Source organism: Pseudonaja textilis, unplaced genomic scaffold (genome assembly GCF_049901715.1).
Source record: "Pseudonaja textilis isolate UNSWEBS1 unplaced genomic scaffold, rPseTex1.2 PTEXSCF26, whole genome shotgun sequence".
Lineage (NCBI taxonomy): Eukaryota > Metazoa > Chordata > Lepidosauria > Squamata > Elapidae > Pseudonaja > Pseudonaja textilis.
In genome coordinates this window covers 91,586-113,017 of record NW_028262877.1, presented here as the reverse complement: position 1 = coordinate 113,017, position 21,432 = coordinate 91,586, and the positions used below count along the sequence as shown (strand labels likewise).

At 45.3% G+C, this 21,432-nt stretch overlaps 2 protein-coding genes and 2 long non-coding RNA genes across 4 annotated transcripts in view; 3 read left to right on the top strand and 1 right to left on the bottom strand.

The window, feature by feature from the left end:
* LOC148123655 (vomeronasal type-2 receptor 26-like) overlaps positions 1-21,432 on the top strand; it is a 247,112-nt gene that overhangs the window by 136,530 nt on the left and 89,150 nt on the right. The window contains exons 2-5 of the mRNA XM_087919113.1: positions 12,297-12,518; positions 12,655-12,905; positions 13,339-13,627; positions 14,597-15,435. Of these exons, the coding sequence (XP_087775239.1) occupies positions 12,685-12,905; positions 13,339-13,627; positions 14,597-15,421 (1,335 nt within the window). The 5' untranslated portion in view covers positions 12,297-12,518; positions 12,655-12,684 and the 3' untranslated portion in view covers positions 15,422-15,435. The remainder of the gene's footprint in view (positions 1-12,296; positions 12,519-12,654; positions 12,906-13,338; positions 13,628-14,596; positions 15,436-21,432) is intronic.
* The window catches only part of LOC148123656 (vomeronasal type-2 receptor 26-like), a 148,485-nt gene that overhangs the window by 42,348 nt on the left and 84,705 nt on the right, over positions 1-21,432 (bottom strand). The gene's annotated exons all lie outside the window — the stretch shown is intronic.
* The window catches only part of LOC148123657 (uncharacterized), a 133,298-nt gene that overhangs the window by 36,024 nt on the left and 75,842 nt on the right, over positions 1-21,432 (top strand). The window lies entirely within an intron of this gene.
* The window catches only part of LOC148123659 (uncharacterized), a 26,425-nt gene continuing 5,019 nt past the window's right edge, over positions 27-21,432 (top strand). Inside the window, exon 1 of the long non-coding RNA XR_015740602.1 lies at positions 27-78. This is a non-coding gene — a long non-coding RNA (uncharacterized LOC148123659). The remainder of the gene's footprint in view (positions 79-21,432) is intronic.

Genomic DNA, 21,432 nt, shown 5'->3' with positions numbered 1-21,432 from the left:
GACTGTGGTGTATTTTGTAAGACACAGAGACTTTCTATCAACCAAGATGTTCTTTCACGGTTAAAGCTGCTCAACAAGGTAGGAGAAAGTTTTGCTGTCTTCTCTCTGTTTTCCAATGCCTGAGGTCCCATTTCAAGAGGCTATTGATGCTATTCCCCAAAGGTGGTTGAACTTCACCGAGAATTGAATCTGGGCGGTAGAAATTGGATTTTTTTACTTAGGCTGCTTGGAAGGCTTCCATATTGTTCCATTTTGTGGACCACATACAATTAAGGGTCTCTATCAAACGGGCGAGAAACCCACAAGGGCTGGGGAATGTGTCCCTAGTAGCTTCTGGTTGTTTGCTCCTTGTGCCCAGAAGAGCAATGAAGGCGGCAATTCTGCTGACCGGGGCCTGAATCCAGGCTTGGACCGTATCGGATGGGATTGAATCGTGATTGGACGGAGGTCCTTTTTCCCCCATTGGGGAAGGAAGCTTCTTCTCGTCCTGCTTGGAGAAAAATTCCCCTGAAGGGGCAGTTCCATAATCTGGGAGGCTCTTAAGGATGCCAGACCTGGCCAGAGCTCTCCATGCCTCCCTTTCACCCTCCCTGGGATGGAGCAATGGGCCTTCTGCTCCTAGGAAGCAGCTCCAAGGCTTTCAGTTCACCTGAAATTATCAAGATTGTTCTGATATCACACCTTCAAATTATGGGTGTAAGAAGAGGGGAGAAATGTGTGTTAATGGGGTCATGAGAAGGAACCAACTGGTTATCAATGCTGAAAAATTTTCTCATTTCCATCCAGGAGTGGGATTCAAATTTTGTAACAACCGGTCCTGTGGGCGTGGCTTAATTTATGGGTGTGTCTTGGTTGCCATGTGACTGGGTGGGCTGTGCTTTGGCATTTGCTGGAGGAGCTTCTTCCCATGAGCATGCACCCTCCCGGCCCTGCCACAACTGCTGGTTATGAGAGGAGGAGGAGGAGGAGGAGGAGGAGGAGGAGGAGGAGGAGGAGGAGGAGGATCGCCTGTTCAGGCTGTCTGGATTCCAAAAACAAGAAATGAAAGAAGTAACAATGATTCTTTCCCGGCACAGTGAAAAGTTGGCAACTTCCTCTCCAATGGGGAAACGGGCAGTTCTTTCTGGCAGGGAAGTAGCCCACTTGAATCCTGTTTCTCTCTGCCACCCTGAGCTGTGCCAAGAAAGACTTTCTTGCTCTCCCAGCAGTAGGAGGACACGAGACTTGCCACATCTCTTGCAGTACAGCGAAATGTAGCTCAGGTCCCCACCAGTCTGCATCTCGCCCCCCGCCTGGATTCACCGCAGATACTGGGTCTTTCCTGCTGGGGGTGATGGCGGCGGGTGGTGGCAGCAAAAGGCAAGTGGGGTTGGGGGGGTTTAAGGAGACCGGCAGTGGCAAATAGACAACTGGGCCCCAGAGCTTGCAGAGCCTCCCTCACCCAGGGAGATCAGGCAGGGCCACAGCGGAAGGCATGCAGCAATGGCTGGCCTGGCGAGTGGGCAAAAGCAGGCTGCAGGCGATGCCACGCATGCACGATAAGGACTGACTGGGCGCGGAGGGGAGGGGCAGGTGGAGAGGGGAGGGGCCAGTCAGTGGTGCAATTTGCCGGTTCTCCGAACTATGCAGAATCATAACAACCGGTTCTATACAACTGGACAGAACCAGTAGAATCCCACCCCTGGTTCCATCTCTCCAGACTTTTCTATTTAATGAAGGCCTTTTTTTGGGGGGGGGGGCAATGTGAGATGCCAAAAGCAAAAGAGAGGAACTAAAGGAAGAATCTTCCAGAAGTTATATCTCCAACCATTTGGAAATAGTGAGAGATTTTGTCTTTACTTAAGTGAAGACCAGAGGCTAATATCTAATATCTTGTCTAATATCCATTTCTACCTCCATTTTCCATGGACGGAGAGTCCTAACACATTTCCTTTGGCAATCCTGTTTTTTTTTCCTGCTCAGTCGTTTCCTCAATCTGAATGTGTGGAAAGTTGTCGTCCTGGATTTGTCAAGAGGGCTCGAAAAGAAGAGCCAGTTTGCTGCTATGACTGCATTCATTGTCCAGAGGGGACCTTCTCCACTCAGAAAGGTGGGTGACACCAGAGGAAAATGGGAGGCCTGGTGGAACTGGATCCATCCAGAGCATTGTCATGAAAATGTGAATTAAAAAAGATTTTGAAGCATAATTGATTTCTGGTTTATTTCCAAAATGCGCCATTTCTTCTCTAAACAGAAGAGCAAAAAGACTGTGAAGGAAGGGCTGGATAGAGAGAGGTGGCAGTGGAAGATTGGGCAAGCTTTACTACTGCCAGAGAAAATATTTCTTCTTTTTAGCTTGGATGTGTCCTTCCTTCCACATTTACTTCTCTAGGAACACCCGAGTTCCTTGAAACACGAGGAATTGTTTTAGGTCCACCTCCTGAAAGGAGGATTGCAATGCAGTCTACATGGGTTCCCTTTGAGGAACACTGAAAAGGTGTTGCTAATATATGAGATGCACAATGTAGTGGCATGGATAGTGATGCCTGTATCTGGCTGCACCCGTATCACCACTGCTCCAATGGCCATTCCAAATTATTTGCAACAGTCACTTGATCCGCCAGCATCCTCTGAGGCAAGTATGACAAGAATTGACACCTGACAGATACGTTTCTCTAGAAAGATTAATTGATTCATTATTTACCTTTAGTAATGGAGGTTCCTATCAATATTCTGAACATTACAAAGGAAATCTTTCAAGTCCTAAGCCTTCACTCAATTTCATACCCTATCAAAAATATATCGTAGGTATATTTTTTAAAAAAGTGATACACTTATTTTCTGTCTCTGGAGATATTAAGAAATCCATCCCGGAAAATGCTCTCAATAATCACTAGTTGCCAAAGAATGTACAATATATCTTGAAATGCAAAGGACAAAGAAATATGCAGTTGGTTTCCCCCCAGACACAGAAAAATGCACCAAGTGTCCAGATGATAAATACCCAAATAAAGAAAGAGTCCAATGTATCCCCAAAGTGATAACCTTCCTGTCTTATGAAGAACTTCTGGGCATCATCCTGGTCTCTTTTGCCCTATTCTTGTTCCTAACCACAAGCCTTGTTTTAATCATCTTCATCAAATACCGAGAAACTCCCCTTGTCAAAGCCAACAACCGGGACCTCTCCTACATCCTCCTGGTCTCCCTCCTGCTTTCCTTCTTGTCTTCTTCTCTTTTCATTGGTCAACCAAAGAAAGCCACCTGCCTTCTCCGACAAATGGTTTTCAGCATCATCTTCTCAGTTGCCGTTTCTTCTCTCTTGGCCAAAACCATCACAGTGGTGCTGGCTTTCCTGGCCACAAAACCAGGAAACCGAGCAAAGAGATGGTTGGGGAAGAGCTTGGCCAACTCCATCATCCTTTCTTCTTCTGCTATCCAAATTCTCATTTGTTCCATCTGGCTGGGAGTTTCTCCCCCCTTCCCTGACTCTGACCTCCACTCCCAGCCTGGAGAGATCATCCTGCAATGCAACGAAGGGGCCGTTGTCATGTTCTACGTCACCCTCAGCTGCATGGGCTTCCTGGCTGCCATCTGCTTCACGGTGGCTTTCCTGGCCAGGAATCTGCCTGGGGCCTTCAACGAAGCCAAGCTGATCACCTTCAGCATGCTGGTCTTCTGCAGTGTTTGGGTGACTTTTGTGCCCACATACCTCAGCACCAAAGGGAAACACATGGTGGCTGTGCAGGTCTTCTCCATCCTGGCCTCCAGTGCTGCTCTACTGGTCTGCATCTTCATCCCCAAGTGCTATATTATTCTTCTGAGGCCAGAGCTGAACACAAAGGAGCATCTCACAGCCAGAACAAATGTAAAAACATGAGATATAGCATCATTATGATAGTGGAAGAATTGTTAATGTTTCTTTTATTTGATTTCCATTTAGATAGTATGCAGGAGTCAAAGAAAATGATATCTGTATGTTTCAAAATGGGGAATTGTTGAATGACTGGAATTCTTGTAGTTCCCTCCCCTTTCAATAAATATTGCTAAAGAGACCTCTGTAAAATTGAGAGGAATTCAGCTGTTCAGCAACAGATACTGAACTTGACACCTTATTAAAAAATGATTGATGTACTTGTTCCAACCGACAGCAGCTAAACATGTGGGTGGGTGTGAGAGAATGAGTAGGAAATGAGGTCAGGAGGAAACTGTGGGAACCAAACACCAGCCTGATTGCCTGATCCTCTCCCTAAAAATGCCAGAATGATGTGAAATGCCATGTTTTTATTTTATTAAATTATTTTATTAAATTATTAAGGACTATATTAAATAGAAAAGTCTGGAGAGATGGAACCAGGGGTGAGATTCTATTGGTTCTGTCCAGTTCTATAGAACCGGTTGTTATGATACTGCGCAGTTCAGAGAACCAGCAAATTGCACCACTGGCTGGCCCTGCCCCTCTTCTCCCGCCCCTCCCCTCTGTGCCCAGTCAGTCCTTATCGTGCATGTGCAGCATTCCCTGCAACCTGCTTTTGCCCACTTGCCAGGCTAGCCATTGCTGCATGCCTTCTGCTGTGGCCCTGCCTGATCTCCCTGGGTGAGGGAGGCTCTGCTAGCTCCAGAGCCCAGTCGCCAACCTGCCACTGCTGGTCACTTTTACCCCCCCCACTTGCCTTTTGCTGCCACCACCTGCTGCCTTAACCCCCAGCAGGGAACGCCCAGCAGCTGTGGTGAATCCAGGTGGAGGGGAGAGATGCAGACTGGTGGGGACCTGAGCTACATTTAGCTGTACTGGAAGACATGTGGAGAGGCTCGAGTTCTCCTACTGCTGGGAGAGCAAGAGAGTCTTTCCCAGCACAGTTCCAGGCGGCAGAGAGAAACAGGATTCAAGCAGGCTGCTTCTCTGCCACCCAGAGCCGCCTGTTTCCCTATTGGAGGGGAAGTTGCAAACTTTTCACTGTGCTGGGAAAGATTCTCTTCCTTTCCCAGCATCAGGAGAATAAAAGCCTTTCTACATGTCCTCCCGTACAACGAAATTTAACTGGGATTCACCGCAGCTGCTGGGCCGTGCTGGTGGGGGACATAGGTGTGGGGGGACAACCAGGGAGCATGGCTCATCTGCCTGCCATCCCTTCCCCTCTCCTGATCGCAGCCCCTTTGTTGGTCCCTGAACAATCACCCCTGGATGGCCCTGCCACACCCATCCGGTCGCACCCATTTCGGCAACAGGCTTCGTCATTTTGAATGATTTGGGAAAGGAGGTGGAGGGTCCTGCAGTGGCCAGCACAGGAACACTGCTGAGAAGCAGGGAAGTGGCCTTCTAGTGGTCCGACCTGGCATTCAGGCCACTGGTGGGCCACGGGAAGTCAGAGCATCGAGGGTAAGGGGGATTGCCAGGGGAGCCACTCTCTCCGCGCCGAATTGGGACCATTTGGGGTAGTCCTAGGAATTGGGTGAGAAGAGGTGCAACTCTTTGCCTTCTTAACTCAGGGAATGTCCGTTTTCTGCAGGAGGAGGACTGCGGAGTGGGAAAGTCTACCTGAGTGACTGCGGTGTCTTTGCCAGATTATTTGGACTCTTACAAGTGAGTGCAGCTAAAGGCATTGCTGTCACATGTCAGCCCAGGCCTCACCCCATGGCTCCGTAAAGCCAACACCAAAGAAGTGGGAGATCAGGTGAACCTGTGGTGCAATGCTCACTGGGATCTCGGCCACTCCAGGCCATCCAACCTAGTGAAGAACACCAAGGAGAGCTTGCTGGCTTGGCCCAGCTGTGGCTTTGAGATACACACACACACACACACACACACACACACACAGAGTGGTGGAGAGAGGGGGGGAAGATAGATACCTGTGCCACTTCGCTATCCCCTACTGTCACCCTTATCTTCTCGCACTGCTCCATTTTGTGAACCATCTATGGTTTAGTATCTCCTTCAAGCTGGTGAGAAACCCACAAGGGCTGGGGAATGTGTCACTAAGAGCTCCAGATTTGTTTGCTCCTTGTGCCCAAACTAGCAAAGAACAAGGGAATTCTGTTGACCAGGGCCTGAATTCAGATGAATTTGAATCATGATTGGTTAGAGGTCCTTTTGGTCCCATTGGGAGAGAAGCTTCGTCCTGCTTAGGGAAAAGTGTCCCCTGAAAGGGCAGGTTCATAGTTGGGGAGGTTCTTAAAGAGACCAGACCTGGTCAGACTTATCCATGCCTCTCTTTACACACACACACACACACACACACACACACACACACACACAGTGGGTGGGGGAGAGGGGAAGATAGGGAAAGAGGCAGAGAGAGAGACAGACAGAGAGAAACAGAGAGGGGAGAAAGAGAGAGAGAAAGGGAGGGAAAGAGACAAAAAGAGGGAATGAGAGAGGAAGAGAGAGACAAGAAAGAAAAGAGAAAGAAAGAAAAGAGAGAAAGGAAGCAAAAGGAAGAAACGGGATAGACAAAGAAAGGGAGAGATGGAAGGAAGGGACAAAGAAAGAATAAGAAAGAAAGGGGGAGAATGGAGAAAGTGAATGAGATATATGAATGGATAGATAAATACATGGAAGGAGGGAGGGAGGGAAAGAGAAAAAAGGGAGAGGAAGGAAGGATATAAACCCTGGTTTCAGAAGACTCTTTCAAGCAGCAATCTTCAAACTCAAGAGCTTCATGTTGCAGATGGAAAACAGACGTGCAAAATCCTCTTTCAACCTTCTTCTTTGAGACCCGGGGATGCAGAAACCCATATTCCTATGTTCCCCTGCCTCCCTTTCCTTTGTTTTAATAATTTTTTTATTTTTATATTTAAAAAAAAACATCTTTTTGGGAAACTGCGTGGTTCCAGGTTTTTACATTTCAATACAAAATGACCACAGTTACATATTCATCTTTCATGTTCAATTTCATATTGTATTATTACTTATTCCATTTTCCTTTAAATATTCTCAAATATTCTTATATTCCATTACACTTATCCAATTCCAATTCATATAACTTATTTCATTCTTTAAATATTCTCATATCTTGTTTTACAGTATTATCTAAGGTTCTTATTTCATTTCTATATTCAGTACATATATTTACTTTTATCTGTCACATTTGCAATTTCATCACATACTATTATTCCATTCATTGTTCAATAGTTCCACCCTAATTCTAATAATCCAGATGTCCCCTTTAATTGTCAATTTGAGCTTGCCACCCCTTTGCCTTATCCACTCCCCCAATTTATTCCCTTTAAATCATTATAAAGTTTTACCATAGTATAGTCATTTCTTAATTATCACATTCTACATTAATAACAATCTAACTACTACATATCACACATGTATTTGTGTGTGTGTGTGTGTGTATGCGATTCTGCATGGTATTTTTTTTCTCAATTACATTCTAAATCATCTATTTCAAAACTATTTATTTAATTCAATTTTGGAAACTGATAATAGTCTTTCCATTACAATTCTGCATTTTAACTTTATTCACTGCTTTATTAAATATAAATTAATATTCTTACAGTAAATTCCCATTTCCATATCTATTTCAATTAGATCTAGAAAGAAGAAAAATATCAGTTCCATTCTTTTCCATTTTAAAATCTATGTTCTTATATATCACGACACGTTACCTTGTAGAATCCCCTTTCCTGTTCTTCTTCTACCCATTGTCTCTCATTCTCCTAACTATACAATTTTTTTTCATTGTTGTTTGCTTTCTATTTCCCATCATTTTCTGGTCCTTTCTCTTAATTCCCCTTTTTTCCTTTATAATTTCTCTCCATTTCTTATTCCAATTATTTATTTTATCGCCCTCCCTCTCTTGATTTCTCCTCTGAAATTCCCTCTTCTGCTGTTTCCTTTTCCTTTGTTTAATTTTCCAAACAATTCCCCCTTTAATTATCACATCAAACCTCACATTTTTAACTTTAATTCTTTTTTTCTTGTTTTAATGTTGTTCCACTTGTTCTTTAGGGCTGTTCTCCTCTTTATTTCACTCCTCCCCCTCTGGTTCTCTTTTTTTCTTCTTTAATCTGCATTACCATTTCTAATTTTTGTAGTATAATGCTGTACATTTCCAAGCTTTCTTTCATCATTTCCTTCCTATTTTGTTGTTCCAATTTTATTTCCACACACATTTCTCCCATTTTGTACACTACTTCTTCTTTTATTTTCCTTTCTTTAATATTTATGTCCAATCCAATTGTCTAGTAGTTAATTGCAACCAGCGTTCCTTTATATTAAATTTCAACAGTCACTGTCCATAAATCCTTGTTTCCAGCTTCCTTCTGTTGATTTCTTTTCCAACTTTTTCCAAAAGTCACCAAATAATCCCAGGGCAATTTCTTCATGTATCTTTTTCCCTTGTAATATTCTAGTATTTCACTTTTCAGGGTTTTTATTGTATTATAATGGAATTCCTTTTGTTTCCTTTCAAATTCCAATTTTAAAAGACCAAGCACTTTTCAAAGAGTCCCTGAAATTTTCCCTTTGCCGTTAAGTGGCGGGCTCAGTCCTGTTTCCACGTTCCACCCTTTCTTTTCCCTTTTCCCTTTTTAAACTTTCATTAATTTCATTAATTCCAGTTATTAGCTATTCTTTCTTTTTAACACGTTCAACTTCAGTGTTTCATTATGCCTATTTAGTGTCAAAATCCAAATAGTTCCCCTGCCTCTTTTTCCGATGTAGAGGCCAGGCAAGTCCTGGGAAGAGGGAAGCCCAAGTCCCATGTTCCACTGCCACTTTTTTTCATACATGGGGCACTCAGGGGAAAGCAAAGCCCAGATCCATAGAGAGGGCTAGGAAAGAGGAAGGGATTTGAGGGAGGCCCCCATTTCTGGGAAGAGACTAACCTGGTTTATGAGTCCCTGGTTGAATGCTGGGGGACGCAGCCCACAGGGTTTCTCCAGCCTCACTTGGGCTCCGTGTCTTTCCAGGAGAGGCTCCTGTCAGGAAGAAGCCATGCAGGGCCGGGTCTTCAGAGGGGCATCTGGGGTTACCTGGGAGGGAGAGGGAGAGGGAGGGAGGGAGACACAGAGAAAGAAAGAAAAGAGATTGAGCAACCTGTGAGTTAGCCAAGTCTTGGTGCAGGGCTTTAACTCCCCACCTCAGGGAAAAAGGTAGACCAGCATTTTCCAAACTTGGAAGTTGAAGATGAAGGGACTTTAATTCCCAGAATTCCCTGCCCAGCAAGATGAAGTCCATGCCTTATTGGGTGGGGAACTCTGGGAGTTGAAGTCCATTCCTCTTCAAGTTTGAAAAACACTCATGCAGACCAACCTCTCTCCACCCATTGCCTCTGAACACCCAAATCTCTATCCAGGTTTGTCCAGACATTGTGGGGGATCACTGACCTCTAAAGCTGCCTCTCTGTCCCATTCCCATTGTCCCAACTTTTTCCCTGAATGCCAAACTCTGATCCGGTTCACACATTCCGCCAACCCCGCTTGCTCAGCCGTAGTTTACTCCAAGTGTTGCAGCTTCTGAAAACCCCCAAGGAGCCAGAAACGGATCCTAGGAAAAGCTTCCCATCCTGTGTGCAGACAGGCTGAGTTGACCCTCCCCACTAGGTGAGTCCACACAACGCCCTTAACCCAGGTTGATGGAAGAGAACTGCAATGTCAGCAAACAGGCCAAAAGACATCAACCAGATGGTGGCATAGTGTGATGGCGAACATTATGTCCCTTTCAGCCAATCCCCAGGAGGCCCTCCCTCAGAGGTGGGCTTTCCAACAGCACCTGAGCTTCCCAGACCAGGTGGGGTGGGGACTCCCCCTGCCTCCCTTTCCCCCAGCCCCCCTTCCTCCCTGCCCTCACTAGGGAGGGGGCAGAACCCGGCAGACCCCCATGCCCCCTCACAGCAAAGCCCCCTGCCAAACCCTCCCGAATCCAGCCCATTTGGAGGCCGCTTGACTGGCAAGGAGGAAGCCAGGCCCAGGAGGCCCCTCAGTCTTGGCCAGATGGGCAGGAAGGTGGTCCGGAAGCCCCAGGGAGAGCCGCCCAGAGATCTTGGCCAGGCTGCTCAGAAGCGGTTGCCATTGTCTCTTTCCCGGGGCTCCGAGAGAGCGGCTGGCCCAGAGCGTCCTAGCTGGCTTGGTTCCCCAGGCAGCACTGGAACTCAGCCCCCGGATTGAAGCCCCACCCACCCAACTGACTCCAGTGGGATCCACAACCCTCCATACCTGGTCTCTTCCCCAGGCGCCACATTCACACATGCACCTCTTAACCATGGTTTGTTTCCTGAGGTTGAACCTGTTGGCTGAAGAGTCAGTGGATGATGGGAACTCAGAAGAAAATGAATTCCTGGAAGAGAAGCTGATCAAGAGGAGGTACACAGGCAGGCCTCGACTTCCAACCGTTCATTTAGTGACCGATCCAAGTTACAACTGCACTGAGGAATGGGACTTAGGACTGTTTTCACAGTTAATGTTTGGTCATGCAGAGATCAGAGGACTGTTTATGACCATTACCTGCATCCCAGGGCCATGGGGGACAAGCAATGGGAACCAAATTCACTTAATGACCGGGTTCCTAACCTGTTTCAGGAAAGACCATCTCACTTGGAGTCTCCCTTAATGACAGAAATGTTGGGCTTCATAAGTTGAGGATTACAACCCTTTTCTTCTGGCAGGACACAACACGCTTGACCAGGCCGGGGTCCTCGCAGCCCCCAGAGAGAAGCCAGAGGTCCACATGGAGCCTCCTCAGGGCCTGTGAGAAGCCCTGGATGATCACAGCCCCCCTCCTCTGGGGTCTCCCTGGGACAAACCCAGAAGTTGGGGTGGGCTCATTCCTGAGCCAGGAGGGGCTTCCTCCCCGCTGGGCCTCACCCGGCTTTGGTCAGACATGGCTGGGAACCTCCTGGAGGAGAAGAGAGTCTCATCGCACATCAACCTGGCCCTGAAAAGCCACAGCTTGAACCCGGAGCCACCCAGGATCTGGTCTGCAGGCCCTGAGAGCAGAATCTGAGGAGGTTCAGGGGAGAACTTCCAAGCGGTGGACCTGGGATACGGGCCTTCCTCTGCTCCTCCCTGCCAGGATGGACCTGCCTGTCCCTTCAGTTCCCCCCACACTCAGCCCCCAGTTCCCCCATCTGGGCCAAGAAGTCCATATTAATGTCCCCCAGTGAAGAAACATCCTCCTGAACAACAGATGCAACTAAAGCAGGAACAAAGGAGTTCCAACACACCTTCAAACCCTTGGAGGTTTTTGGTATAGAAAGTCTCAGCCCCAGAAATTGGGCAGGCAGAGGGTCCCTCCCCGCCATAGAAGATCCCACAGGCAGAGGAAGCCCCAGCATCTCCAGCCAGTGGCTGGTGATGCTTGGAGCTTCCTCCTGAAAGACATTGCCTAATGGCGAAAGAACACGGGCAGCCATGCCTTGCCCCCAAGCGGCTGGGGACTCTGCCTTCGGGAGCTTTCAGGTCGGTCGATAGAAACATGCGTATGGGCGCTCTGGTGGGGAGAAATTAAGCACCCAAGACGGCCTAGCTGTTTTTTCAGGGGTCAAAAAAATAAGGCCCAGCGTTATTTTGTGAGAAACATGGTAGATGAGAGAGAGGGGGTAGATAGATAGATAGATAGATAGATAGATAGATAGATAATAGATAGATAGATAGATAGATATCGATGGGTAGATATAGATGGATGAGACATGGATAAATAGAAACAGACAGAAAGAAAGATGGATTGATAGATCTCAGCTGCAGAACTTACAGTCCATTCTTTATTTAAAAAACTAAGAAACATCACAATATAAAGAATCTTGGTGTATTATAGGAACATGGTAAGATAACACAGGAATAACAAGAAAATAAAAATAAAAATTTCCATCCATTCTATAACTTTCTCCCTATTTACCCAATGATCTAGTCCACCAGTTGTCACTTTCCTGCTTCTTAATGAGCTCTTATCCCCAAATTAATATTGCTAGAAAAGATGAGAAATGAAATTTCACTTCAGGCACAAGCAATTTTAAAATCGGCTGCAATTAAGATCAATATATAGGATTATGACATAGAACAAAATTCCAAATACTCTTAACCTTGGGCAGAGATCAAGGGTGCTGATTGTCATTAGAAGACAGGCAACACTAGAGTTAAATGGCATTAACTTAGAAATGGCACCAAACTCCATAGCTCTGAGTGACCTTCCCCAGCAATCTCTGGAGACAAGAGGCCATGTTGAAGGACAGCAGAAGTCAATTTCCTGGGTGTTGGACTCTCTTCCCCAGCATCACTTTCTGGACTTGCCCTGACAGGAAGGAAGGACCACAACCACAACAGAACAATGATCCCAGGGGTGTATTTGTAATTTTTACTAACATGTTTTATTCCAGCCTCTCCTCTGCAGATGGAGCCCGGAAAAAGTTCAGGATCCCAAGAGGAGAAGTTGCTTCTTGCTGTAATTATGACCATCTGGGCCTTTGAGACCTGTGATGCTATATCTCCAGTTTTTGACTTTGATGCAGGCATTAGACTGAAGCCACATGCAAAGGATCTTGTATCAGAAAAGGATAAATTCCTTGGGCGAAGCTCTCTGGGACCAAGTTTTGGGACAGGTGCAGGCTCTGCTCTTGATTGCACCTTTATCTCCTTTGCAGATGAAACTGAGTGATTCTCTGCTTAGATCAGGAAAGCCACTGGCACTTCTCAGAGTCTTTGCATTTCTCCAACTGTTCCTGTTGTTTGTCTTAGAAACAGGAAGTGGATTGATTAATGCCATGAATGATGGACCTCCTGCTTCTGCTTCTTCTGCTGCTGGTGTCCCCATCAGTCTGTGGGAAGCTGAGAAGGAAATGCCCATTGAGTTTGGAGCACCAGGATGGGTACAATCCATGGAGCTTTTACAGGCCTGGAGACCATCTCATTGGTGTGGTCACAACTGAAACATTGGTGTCACCTATAATGTGGCCTTTCAACAGCCCTCCTTCTATACCTTCTCCTTCGTAAGTCATGCAGGGTGATGGAGTTGCACTCCCTCCATGTGCAATTCTCACACTCTCCTTTTCTTCTTATTTCATTTATTTTTGTACCTCAGGACCTGTCTAATTTCCTGAATGGTTTTTATTTCCACCGTTTCCCTCTTTTGCCTTACTTTGTGGAAGAGAGTAAAATCCAAAGATGGAGTTTTAAAAGGACCTGAATGAAATCCAGATGATTTTCCTTTCTCGGTTCATTCCTGAGTTCATCACTTGAATAATGACCTTTGTTTAAGTAGCAATTGAAACAATTGTAGTTGCCTCTCTCATTTACATAATTGATTATTCGATTTGGATCAATGTTGGCCTAAGGCTTAGTAGGTTTGTGAAGGATTATATATTTTAAAAACATTTGTTGTTGCTATTGAATATAATAACATGAATATTGTTTTTACAATAGGGAGAGTTCTGCTCTAGCAAATACCCTAAGATCAATTTTGGGTATTCAAATGGTCAGCAAGAATTCCCAGCTCCTGCACAATCTCACACTTGGTTACTACATCCATGACAACTATGGAAGCACCTTCGGCACTTCAGATGCCTTGCTGGACATTCTTTCCACTGGAGAATCCAATGTCCCCAACTACGGCTGTGGGAGGAAGGACAACCTCCTGGCTCTGATTGATGCAGCTGCCAGGGCCATCTCCATCCAGATGTCAACGTTTGTAGGCACCTACAAAGTCCCACAGGTTTGTGTGTGTTTTTCTCTATCTAAGGTGAGTGGGGTGGTGGGATGAACAACAGATCCAATATCTTCATAGAATTCAGAAGCAGCTTTTCAGAATATTAGGGAACATATCAACTATGTTTTAGTCGATTATGTTCATCTTCAAATTCACCATTAAAGGCCTGAAGAGCCATAAGGTCCCTATAGAGGATATTCTACTGAATATTCAATTATTGAAAAACTATCCAGGTTTTGAGGTCCTCCATTAGCATGTTCATTTTCACATATCAATAATATCTGCCTTATCCAATTGGAATCAAGTTGGCAATAGTCCTGTCTATGTATAAAAAATATTCAGACCAAGAAGAGTATCTTTGGGATGGATAAAAGGAGTTCAGCTCCTGCCCTCAGAGATAATTGTTAATTTACACAATTTCTGCTTTGTATAAAGTCAGGGTATATAATTATTGGGTTAAAATTAAAGTGATAAAACAGACATATAGTACCAAAATAGACAAAATTTCAATTAAACACTTATTGGATTGTGCAACTGTCAACTTCTGTTAGCAGTTGTGGTCTCTTAGTCTTTTGTACATCTAGAGAAGAAGCTGAAAAATTGCTTCACAAAGAATTTGGGATATAGAAGCTGAGAAAGAGGTTTTAGTACTCAAAAATAGCATATAATACAGACCTATATCTTAGATCCAGAGATTTTATCTAACATCTGCAAATTTGAATCTAATAGTTGGAATTGTAGGGGTGACACAGAAATTTACATTGCATTTTTTATTGTTTTTTTTGTTTAATATGATTTTGCGTTCCATTTTTATATACAATCTTGTTAATATTCTGTCTTAAATATTTTAGACCATGACTAAGGAACAAACTATTCTTATATATTCATCAAAACAAAATTGGGTTTGTCAATAAGTATTATTTTGGAGTTTATCTGGACCACATTGTAACACAGCATTCTTCATTACTTTTTCAGATCAATGCTCTAATTCCTTCAGAGGCTCTGAGTGATAAAAGGAGATTCCCCTTTTTCCACCAGATGCTCCCCAAAGAAGGATTCCACTACCCAGCAATTGTCCAGCTGCTCCTCCATTTCAGATGGACCCTGATTGGTCTCTTTGCTTCAGACACAGAAAATGGAGATAATTTCATGAGGACTTTCCCTCCGATGCTTGTCAAGAATGGAATTTGTGTGGTTATATCACAACAATTCACAACAACTGGACAAACATCCCCCCTCAGGGAGGCCCTTTCTAAGTGGAGACAAATCAATGTCTTTGTCCACTTCATAGAATTTATTACCATCTGGGACAGAATTATTCCTTTCCATGAAGCACTTATGCATTTGCCAGGATCCATTGAAGGGAAAGTCTGGATCCTCACAAGGTTTTCAGCGTATCCAATAAAGAAGCACATATTTCTCAAATACATCCATAGTATTTTGAATTTTGGTTATCTGAGAAAAGAAAGGCCAACAGATGCTGCCTTTGAACCCCATTTCTTTGTGGAAGATCAGTTTCAAGATCATTATTTCCGCTGTTCCCTTTCCAAGCACGTCTTTTCTGTCAAAGGCCGCAGAAGATGCACCCAGAAAGCCCCACTGGAGACCCAGGAGAAAAGGAACAGGAAACGGATCATAAATAACCCTCATCGCTACAGTATCATTCAGACTTTGGCCCAGGCCATGAATGCCGCTTATTCCTCCAGATCGAGGAGGGGAAGGAAGGAGGGAGAAAAGAGGTTGGGGGCTCCGAGGCTGCAGCCATGGCAGGTATGGGGGGTCCCAATAGGGATCCATTAATCTGAGATCCTTTTTGTTATGTCTGTGGAACTGGTTGGAGTTCCCAACCAGGTCCGCTGTTTGAGCGGGAGCACCAGCCGCTCCCATTGGTTGGCTCCGTTTGACAGTCGGCTATAAAAGCCGGCTGTCGAGCAGGGCCAGCCCGTTGTCGCCCGCTAGTCTGCAAGTTAACAAGCAGACGCGACAACCCTTTATTCTCTGCAATAAAGCCTTGTTAGTTGTACGCTCTGGTCTCATGCCTCTTCCTTACCATCGCTCTACAACACTGGCGACGAGGATGGGATGGTCGAAGGCTAACCAGACGCGTCTATTCAAAGAGCTGTAAATCACTGAGAGTGAAGCCACGAGCGCTGTAGCCGCAGCCGCCAATGCTCACAAAGAGCGCGAAATTCAAACCGCCATTACTTGAGCTGTAGTCACTGAAGCGAGCCGCAGGCACCGTAGCCGCGGCCGCCAACGCTCACCAAGAGCGCAAAATTCAAAAAGAGCTACGTAGCCCAGAGAGACAGTCACAGCCTGCGCTCTTTTAAGAGCGCGATTTCAAAGACGACTGAAGAAGACGAACCCGGCACTTCCCACGATGAATGCTAATCCAGCATTCCCGCCATTCAAGCCAAACAAGGAAACGTGGGACTCCTACAAAAATCGTTTCAGCCATTTCCTCGATGCCATCGGGTTAGCTGATGCTGCGGAACATAGAAAGAAGTCCTATTTCCTCAGCTATTGTGGGGCTGCCGTCTTTGACACCGCTACAGCGTTAGTCGCACCACGCGCCATCAGAAGCGTCCCATGGGATGAAATATTCTCCAATCACTACATGCCAAAACCATCCCAGATCGCCAGAAGGTATGCCTTCAGAATCAGAAAACAGGCAGAAGGGGAGTCGATCAACGAGTACATGGCCGCCCTGAGGACAGCTGCCTTACAGTGCGGTTTCAAAGACTATTTGGAAGACATGCTGCTGGACCAGATCGTCTGTGGGGTTAGAGACCTGAGACTCCAAAGACGTTTGCTGGCAAAAAAGGACTTGAATCTGTCCCTAGCCATGGAGGAAGCCCTGGCTGCTGAACTCTCTGCCCAGTCAGCAGCTGAGATTCAGGGCACTCCATTAAAGCCCAGCAGTCCAACCGTCCATTCTGAAGAAGTGCTCAGTGAAGAAGACCCCACAGATTCATCAGACATTAACTGCCTTAAGCATCAGAAGCCTTCACAGGTAGGAGCGGGACAGAGAAACAACTTCACCCCCAAACAACCTCCCATGTGCCTAACCTGCGGAGGCTCCCACTCTAGGGCATCCTGCAGGTTTAGAAACGCCATCTGCCTGAACTGCCAAAAGAAGGTTCACCTCGCTAGAGTCTGCCAAGCAGGGCGCTCTTTGCCTCAAAGACCTCCACCACCTTCTATTTCCCAAAGGCAAGTGGAGGACTGCTATACCTGCTACCACGCTAACCATACTTCCCAAACCCCTGATAAAATTAAAATTTCTGTTTTCCTAGAAGGTAAACCCTGCAGGATGGAGGTAGACACGGGATCTGCACTCTCAATCATCTCCTGGGAAACCCTGAAGAAGATCCAGCCCAGACTGTCAAGGAAACAGCTGCAAAGATGCCACCTGACACTGCGGGACTACCAGGGCAAGAACATTCCTGTCCTCGGGAAAGGCAAGTTCCTCGTTCAATTTCAAGCCTTCAAAGGCCATTTGCCTTTAGTGGTTGTTAATGGTGCCCTCCCCAGCCTGTTGGGACTTGATTGGTTTCCTTCCCTCGGCCTTAGTGTAACTGGGATCCATGCTGTCTCAACTTCTGACGTAGATGCATTATTTTCTGATTTTTCTGATGTATTTAGCAGCGAGCTGGGTTGCTATTCGGGCACCCCCATCTCGTTTTCTGTAGACCCCCAGGCAATTCCTCTCTGCCTTAAGCCACGCAGGGTGCCTTTCGCCATCCGTCCCAAATTGGACGCAGAATTAGACAAAGTACTTAAGCAAGGGGTGTTAGAACCTACTGATTTTGCCAAATGAGAGACCCCCATAGTCACCCCACTCAAGAAGGATGGTAGTTTAAGAATCTGCGCAGACTATAAAACCACGCTCAACCGTTATTTACAGGTCAGCGCATACCCTGTCCCTGTTATTCAGCACCTGTTACACACATTCGAACCCGGTACCATTTTCGCCAAGTTAGATATGTCCCAGGCATACCAACAGTTCCCTGTTGATGATCAGACAGCTGAATTACAAACCATAGTCACGCATAGAGGAGCATTCAAATGTAAGCGCCTCCAATTCGGGATCAGTGTGGCCCCGGGTATATTCCAATCACTCATGGAACGGATTCTCCAAGGTCTCCCAGGAGTTGTTCCATATTTCGATGACATCTTAGTCTCAGCTACTAACCGACCTCAACTCATTCAGAGGGTCAGGACAGTGCTAGAGAAGTTTAGGCAGCATGGCCTCAAACTTAAAAGGGAGAAGTGCGCCATCGCCACTAGGCAGGTGGACTTTCTGGGTTATAGGATAGACGCCTCTGGCATCCACCCAATTGAGTCCAAGGTAGAAGGCCATCCATGAGGCACCCACACCAACCAACAAGACTGAACTACAAGCCTTTCTGGGGCTTCTAAACTTTTTTTTTTTTTTAAACAAGTTTTATTGATTTTTCAAGACAAACAAAACATATATAACCTCCTTTCCAAGAACTGCCCATAAACTTCAACAAGACAAACAAAGCATTATTCTTTAAAACATGGTTCCACATTATCACACTTAAAGCAAAACATTGGAGAAAAAAAAAAAACCTCCTTAGTTATCATTTATACATATCTTTTCCCAATTTCTCTCCCTTTAATTTCATTTCTCCAAGATTTTATTAATTTAGAATCAAACATAATCCACTCACTAAACATAAAACATAAAACTTCTTTGAAAAGTGACTTGGCCCCAGGTTACATCTTTTTTGACAGACCTAAATCAAATTCATGCCCATCTTATATACCCTTCATATCTTATTAACCATTTTGTATTTTCTATATAACTTTTCCCATCTTTTCACTCTCTTAGTTATATTTTATTTATTTCATCTTATTTCAAAGTCATTATACTTATGTCTTTTGTCCGTTCTTTAGTAAACATCTATGTATCTCTTCCCTTTAACCAAAAATTTCCCCTGTAATCGCTTTTGAAGTATGACGCCTTCTCTTAAAATAAAACTTAAAATAATACATAATTTCCATTCTGATTCTGCTTAGTACCTTCTACATATTAAATCTTAAAATGAAAGAATAACAAACTTATAGTATAATTAAATATATAATTTCTATTCTAATTCTAGTTCTGATTATTAAACATTAATATTTCATTAAATATTCCAATAAACTGTTCCAAATACAAATACTACAATACTATCTTATGCACTCTTGCAGAATCTTCTTTAATTATAAACTATCTATCATCCTTCATCTCTAAAGAAAAACTTTTTTAAAAATCTTGTCCTAACCCGTGGCTTTTTTTTCTTTTCCCTCCCTTTCTTCTCCAATCTGGTCTTTTTGCCCCTCCTCTCCTCTCCCCCTTTTAAGTTTCCCTCTCTGTTGTAATTCTATTTTCAGTTGCTTTCTAACATTGTACCTTCTTTTCATCCTATTTTTCTTTTTGGTTGTTTTATTAAATCTTAAATTCTCCTTTTCCCTTCCTTCCTTCCCATTTTCTTTCTTAATCAAACTTTTTAGTCCATTAAAGATGGCTTCTTCCTTTTCTTCTTCTTCTTCTCCTTCTCCTTCCTCCAGTGTTTGCTGGTACGTAAAAACCACCATTTCTAAAAAGTGGAAGGCAGCTCCCAAAGAATCCTTGCCACTTTGTTGTCTTTCTTTTAATTTTTCATATTCCATTTTCAGTTCATCAACCGGTGGTACCATTATAAGTTCTTTTTTTAAAAAAAACAACAACAACAACCCAGATGCTTTCAATCTTGAAGAAATTTCCAAATGTCAGAGTTATCAAACAATCCAAACAAGCAAAAACTTTTTTCCTCTTCTTCTCTTTACAGTTTTTTCTCCAGAGGCAAAATCCCAGATATATTTTAAAAGCCGTATTTCCATTAATTAATGGTCTTGAAATCTTCAAGGTGTCTCCTCCAGCAAAGTTTAGAAAAAAAGTTTTTTTTTTTAGTCCTCCCCTTCCCACTTATAACAAAGAGCTTATTTTTACCTTTAGAGAGCAGGTTTTTCTGTGCTCCTTTGCTTTCTCCGTAGGGAGGGGTAGTGAGCTTTCCTTCAGCACTTTCGCCGATATTACAAATTCTTTTGGAAACAAATGTATCAATCCAAAGTCAGGTTTCCAGGGTGTTTTAAAAGTAACATCATGTCCTGGTTTAGCCAAGAAAACTTCTCCTTCTAAGTCTTCCTCCTGCACAAACTTGTCCGGTTGAAGAATCCTTCATGGCTGCCGAGACAGCCGCTCATCCGTCTCGGGAAAAAGGAGTCTAGCCAGCTGGGGAGGGGGTGCGATGTCCCCAGACCCCTGCTCGGATCTCCTCTGTCTTCCCCCCTTCAGGGTAGCGACAACCCCCAAATCCAATTGGATCGGGGGTACCTTGACGTGCGAGCACAGCAGGGACCCGCAGAGAGCGGATTCCTGCCGTCGACGAACCTTACAACCCGGAACAACTTTTACGCCTCATTTCTCCCGACAAAGCATCTGTCGCTGAACTCCTACATAGACTCTTAGATAAAGACTCACCCTGGCATTGGGGACCCAAAGCCCATGCTTTCAAGTCAATCAAATCCTTACTCACATCGGAAGTGGTTTTAGTCCAGTTCGATCAACGCCTTCCCCTGGTCCTGGCTGCTGATGCATCCCCTTTTGGGATTGGGGCTGTCCTAAGCCACAGACTCCCCAATGGCTCCGAGGCACCAATTGCCTTCTTCTCTAGGACCTTCTCCGCGGCAGAAAGGAACTACAGCCAAATCGATAAAGTGGCCCTGGCTGCGGTTGCTGCAGTTAAAAAGTTCCACGAATTCTTGTTTGGCCACCACTTTGAACTAGTGACTGACCATAAACCTCTCCTAGGACTCTTATCTGGAGATAAGCAAACCCCGCAGGTACTTTCACCCAGAATGACCAGATGGACTTTGTTTCTGGCCGCTTACTCATTCAAGTTGGTGCATCGTCCTGGCAAGAACTTGAGTCATGCCGATGCCCTCAGTCGCTGCCCCCTGCCAGTCCCAGTCGAGGACCCAGCACTGATTCACGCCATCTTTGAGGTCAACGAACTCAAACTTCCAGTGACAGCCGAGGACATTGCGGCGCACTCAAAAAAAGACAAAATAATCACCCAGATTCTGGATTGGGTGGGAAAGGGGTGGCCGGAAACTCAATGTACAACTGACTTTGTTCCCTTTAAAAACAGTCAGCCGGAACTGTTGAGGCTACAGGGATGTCTATTGTGGGGTACAAGAGTAGTCATCCCAGCCACCCTTCGAGTACCCATCCTGAAGGTGCTTCACGAGGGCCATCCGGGCATCGTAAGGATGAAGGCGTTGACCCGCATCTACGTTTGGTGGCCCGGCATGGATGCCCAAATCGCCAACTGGGTAAGCTCTTGCCAACCTTGCCAAGAAACCAGGGCTGCCCCACCAGCTGCCACGCCCACCAGGTGGGAAAGTGCTAGTGCCCCTTGGTCTCGCCTGCACATCGACCTGGCTGAACCAGTACATGGCAGGACCTTCTTGGTGGTCATGGACTCCTACTCCGTGGATTGACGTGGCCTTGCTTCCCACGACCACCACCCAAGCAGTAGTCAAAGCCCTGACCCTTTTATTTGTCACCCATGGACTTCCAGACACGCTGGTGTCTGACAATGGCCCGCAGTTCACGTCATGTGAGTTCAGTATGTACGTGGCTAATTTGGGCATCAGACATGTCCTTACAGCTCCCTTTCACCCCGCTAGCAACGGGATGGCAGAGAGAGCAGTTAGGTCGGCCAAGGAGGCACTCGCCAGGTTTGGCCAGGAAAACT